Raw genomic sequence first — 5,031 nt, 5'->3', positions numbered from 1 at the left:
AAAGCTGCCGATCAAAGTGATCTCACCCAACTTTCAGGAAACAAATTCTTCCAAGGATGTTGGCGGCAAATGCCGGGCAGGCCATGTGTTGTTGGCATTGTTTAGGTGTTACTGCAATGGCAAGCCTAGTCATTGGTTGCTGGCGAAGCTCTATATAAGAATCCAAAGTTACAAACTGTTCTGTTCCCAGTCACTTGTTCAGACCGACGAAGAGAGAAATAAAAAGCCTAAACCCCAAACATCCCACTGTGGTATCTTGTCCTGTGTCATCCGAATTCATGGCAACTTCATCGCACCTCCGTCTTCATACGGTCAAACAGCTCACCGATCCTGTGCTCAAAGGGGGCGAGGGGGTGCTCCTCCCCGAGTCCCATCTCGGCAAACCTGTATCGTGCGTTTGTTGTGTGCATGGCTATGTAGCCCGCGACACACTCGTTCCAGGATGCCTCATACGTGCCCCTTCCTTTGAGAATGGTCGCGACCCGCCTGGCACAACTCATTGTCTCCTCCTTGGTCTCCTCAACGATTTGAAGAAGTGGTCTTCCCGTGGTTAGGGCCCGGTTGTGAATATAGTTTCGGGTGTCGCCGCTGAGCTCTTCTTTGTAGAAACTGCAGAGGGTGTGAGTTAGCCAATGATTACCGCAAAAGACATGCTCGAGTAAGACCCACGAAAAGACGTCGTTTGCGATATCGATGATCCTGGCCATGTCTGGAATGGCCTCGATCCATTGTGAAACGTCAGGATACATCGCTTTCGGGTAACAGAAGACGGCGTATGCAACGTTGATTCCCGACATGTCTCTGAGAAAATCAGGGAACTTCTCGCCTGCTCTGGTGACTTCGAAGCTCAAGAAGCCTTCGTGTCTCTCCAATAGGTTGCAGGTCAAAAACTTCAAGGCGGACAGTTGAAGCATGTTGGCCAACACGGGGTCCCAGTGATCGTAGGCCTCCCGTAGAAGAGTTGCAAGGCCTTCTAGCAGGTTGTGCTTCTGGCGCTGACCGCTGAAGAAACGCCTGTGGAAGGCCATGGCCTCCTCAACCATTGCCCCCTCTGCCTGTCCAACGAGGTCATCGTATTGCACGACGAGCCATGTGAAGAGACCAACAAATCCCTGGACCACCGTGGGGTGGCGGGGATGGGCAAGCTGTGTGACGAGTCAACAATCACATCGTTCGCCACTGAAGAGCGATCTGAATTCGGGGGCGAGCTTACCAGTCCTAGGGAGTATCCCAAGCGGAACCCTTTGGAGGAGATGGGCGTGTCCAGAGGAACACCAAACTCAACTGACCTCCTGTACATGTACTCTAGCAGAGACTCGACAGCCTCTGCCTTGAGTACCGGCGCCCCAGAATAGTTCATCTCCTTGATCATTCTGGCGTTGATAGGCCCGCATATGGAGGCCAGTCTCTTGGGTTCCTTTGCAAGGTCCTCATCGCGCGGCCAGCCGTGGGAGCCGCCAGAACTCCACAACGTGCTGAAGATATTTCCCCAAGAGGAAAATGCACTTGCAGCAGCATCGTGAGCCCCAAGGCCGGCGAAGTCAGGTGTAACAGACATCGATGCAACGTTCGAGCCCTGCCCGCAGGAAGGAAACAGTACAAATGCAAGAAAGCGTGACGGAGAAGTCGGTGAAACTGGATTCAAGGCAGGGCAAACACTGTCTGTCTTCTATTGTCAAAGATTCACCAACTCGATAAATGGGCAGACCTGCGTTTTATCCATGGTCGTCACGCGCACCCAAATTCGTTATCGTGGCAGAATCGGCGGTTGAATGTCTGTTTGCCCATCTCATCTCAACCATCGTCATCCATGATCAGAGCCTTGGCCGTGTTCGAGACTGACCGATGCACCGTGAAAAGTCGCACTGTTGATGCCATTGATCCAAGTCAGTGGGCTTACAGCGAGCTCAAGGTTCCCTGTCTCGTTAAGTTTGTCGACTACTGAAGTTTGTTGCCTGCTCATTGGAGGACAACTTGAGTACGACCAGGGATCTGTTGACCAATGCAGCAACCAGTACCCACGGACTGAATCTCTGGACTTGAATACCATACGGAGTTGTCCCATGGGGGTGTGAACGAAAAAGGGTCCGAACCGAGTGCATGGCAAGCAGGCATCTTGCTTCTGTCGAACCAGCAAGCAAAATACCGACTGGGTGATGAACCCTTGAAGCTGCGACAACCAAGATCGTAGTCCTCAGTGCTCGCCACCGGTTATTCAGGAATACAATGCAAAGAAAACTGAACCATATTAGCTGTTCTTCACTGTTAGTTTTCTCAAACGTGTTCTCTCCCTCGGGCCTCATCGATCCAGATGACGGAGCTTGATTGCCGGGTCAGGGGTCTGTTGGGATTGCACAATGAATAGGGAGAATTATTAAGAGAAGCACCGTGGTCGTTGGGCCATACTGTTCCATGTACGAGGAGAGTGGGGATCATCCGGGGTTGTACGACACTAATCCCGAAATCATTACATGATCTCCTCTCAATAGGAAGTCATTCAAAAGTTTTATAGCCTAAGGTCATGAGTGTGGTGTACAAGTACAAACAGCCATGATCCATCTGTCACTAACCACTTCCAGCTTGCATGCGCGCGCGAGCCAAATCGTCTCCAAACCCATGTTCATGGCTGATGGTCGATCTGTCAGCTGAAAACAAACACGCATGTAGAGGTAGCAACGAATACCTGAAGTAAACAGGCCACATAGACACATGCTGTAGTAATCTGCGGGGAGTCCTGGTTGAAGATGTCATCGATCGTCGACGGGATTTATGAGAGTCACATTTCGCTTTTTTATCTTTGATGGCACACATCCCAATACCAGGATAAATGATCTGGATCAGCCCAACATCTCGACTCACGATAAACCCATAGCAACAATTGACGGGGGAACCGGCAGGGACAACCATCGCCCAGCACAAACTAGGACCAACACGCTTTCATGATCCCTGCCGTCTGAAAGGCCCAAACCAGGGGTGGTAGCAGCCAACAACGTGGTGGCTCCAGACTCCCTGTTGGAATTGTCAGGATCCGCTTTCGCGCGTTCTTGGTATAAACGCCGATATCCCGTTCAGCTTTCTGGAAGTTTGCTATATCCCCCCTTTTCTTGTTGGTGCGACATATGCAAGCCGTTCAGAAGTCCCCCGGTCCAGCTGTCTGCGTCTCCCGCCCTACCGCTCTCGGACTTTCCCAATTTACGGTAACACGGAGCACAAGTCTTATCAGAGAGAGAGCTGAAGGGAAAAAGGCCTCCCAGAAAGGAACTTCCTTCCTGTTTGCTGACTTCTTTCGTCCCGAATCTGGAACGTCACTTTTGCGGACCGATTTCAAGGCAGTTCTTCTCTCAGCATGAGTACCGGTATCCATTACAAACGCCTGGACTCGTCAGGGCGTGAGATCCGCCTGATTGAGATACAGTCAGCGCGCGATATCAGTGCCCCTATCGAGTGCCGCTTGGTAAACGTCCGCTTGAACGACGATTTGGATTTCATTGCCCTTTCTTCACTCTTTGGAGACTCTTCCGAAACCGACAAGATTTTCGTCAATGGCCAGACCATCACAATTACCGCCCATCTGTCCCTAGCCTTGAAGAACATCCGCGCGGTATTCTTCCCAACCATCTCCCAGCGTTTCCAGCGAACGCCCATTCGGAGACCCCACACCGGCCCGCGGTGGCTGAGGCAGCTTCTCGGACTGCCCACATCTCGTCCTGTGAACGAGACCAACGTCTTGCGGGTCTGGTGTGATTTCCTCTGCATCAATCCGTGCGACGAGTGGGAGAAGCAGAGGCAGACCAGCGACATGAAGAACGTCTTCAGGTCAGCCGAACTCGTTGTCGGCTGGCTAGGCGACAAGATGGAGCACACAGACGAAGGTATGAGCATCTTGGCTGAGATCGAGGACACCATGCCGCCTCATTGGGGAGACCCGGGTGATCGTGAGAAAAACCCCCAACATTACTCACCGACACACAAATGGGCAACAAAGATCGAGTACCTCTGGAAAGAAGGCCCAAACGGAGAGATCCCATTCATGGCACCGCGCTGGATAGGTGCCACAGACTTCATGATGCGGCCCTATTTCCAGCGTCGCTGGATTGTCGAGGAGCTTGCCTTGGCCCGATTTCCGACATTCTTGATCGGTGACATCATTGTGCCATGGAAGCAGGTACTTCGACTGAATCGGATGCTAGAAGAGTTCAAGTATAAAGAATCCGATACATTCCCTGCGGTATGTTTGTCCCCTACCAGTCAGCCAAACCCTTGCCTGCATAATCTCTTTCTTGATAATCAGCCCATGTATCTGCGCATGAAGTACTGACAAATGATTCAGCGTCTCCGCCCGCTGGTAGCCGACCTTCCCCTGGAATCCGCGGCCAAATTGCTCGACGAGTTTGCCAGGAGGGAGGCATTGGAAGAGGCCAAGATCCTCCAGGAACACGCCACCAGCAGCAGAGCGACGTCTTCAAGCAGATCAACTCACTAATGACTACTACGGCAACATCTCGCCAACGATGGATGATGGGGGGACTGGGAAGTCGAAGGGGGCCTACAACTCAGACAACTTAGAAATAGGGGAGGAGCCCATTTGTCTTCTGATAAGAACGTAGTGATAACTATGATATGCTATAGAGAAGAACTAGCTAGACGCTAGGGCGCTGGAGAGGGCTGTATAGCAGCCTCTAGTACTTGCTAGTAGGCCACAGGAGTGGCAGCTGAGTGGCAAGGCCTGTTAACACCCCCCCTCAGGCCTCATAGCGCTAGTTAATATATAAACTAGCTACTTTAGCTAAAATCGCTCTTTAAGCTAAAAAGCTTAAAAACGAGGAGTTTTTAACTATTTAATAACTTAGTAAAACGCTAGATAATCCCTAACCTCTAATTAGCCTAAAAAGCTTAGATTAATCCTTCTTTAGGCTAGTTAACATCTTCTATTCTATCTTTTTATACTTAATTAAAACCCTCTACTAATCTTAGTATTCTAACGAACTTAGTATACTTATAAGAACTAAAGCTCTTTATGAGGCTATTAGT

At 50.6% G+C, this 5,031-nt stretch overlaps 2 protein-coding genes across 2 annotated transcripts; one reads left to right on the top strand and one right to left on the bottom strand.

The window, feature by feature from the left end:
• Positions 1-287: 287 nt before the first annotated feature.
• GCG54_00002032 (uncharacterized protein) lies at positions 288-1,558 on the bottom strand (the record flags this gene model as incomplete). Its single annotated transcript, XM_045402131.1, has 3 exons — positions 288-609; positions 670-1,145; positions 1,214-1,558. The coding sequence occupies 3 exons, from the start codon at positions 1,556-1,558 to the stop codon at positions 288-290; spliced, it is 1,143 nt and encodes a 380-aa protein (XP_045264413.1).
• A 1,788-nt stretch (positions 1,559-3,346) lies between these two features.
• On the top strand, positions 3,347-4,483 carry GCG54_00002031 (uncharacterized protein; the record flags this gene model as incomplete). Its single annotated transcript, XM_045402130.1, has 2 exons — positions 3,347-4,228; positions 4,331-4,483. The coding sequence occupies 2 exons, from the start codon at positions 3,347-3,349 to the stop codon at positions 4,481-4,483; spliced, it is 1,035 nt and encodes a 344-aa protein (XP_045264412.1).
• Between the last annotated feature and the right edge of the window lie 548 nt (positions 4,484-5,031).

The sequence above is a fragment of the Colletotrichum gloeosporioides genome, assembly GCF_011800055.1.
Source record: "Colletotrichum gloeosporioides strain Lc1 chromosome Unknown consensus_45, whole genome shotgun sequence".
Classification (NCBI taxonomy): domain Eukaryota; kingdom Fungi; phylum Ascomycota; class Sordariomycetes; order Glomerellales; family Glomerellaceae; genus Colletotrichum; species Colletotrichum gloeosporioides.
This window is presented reverse-complemented; position numbering and strand designations above follow the sequence as displayed.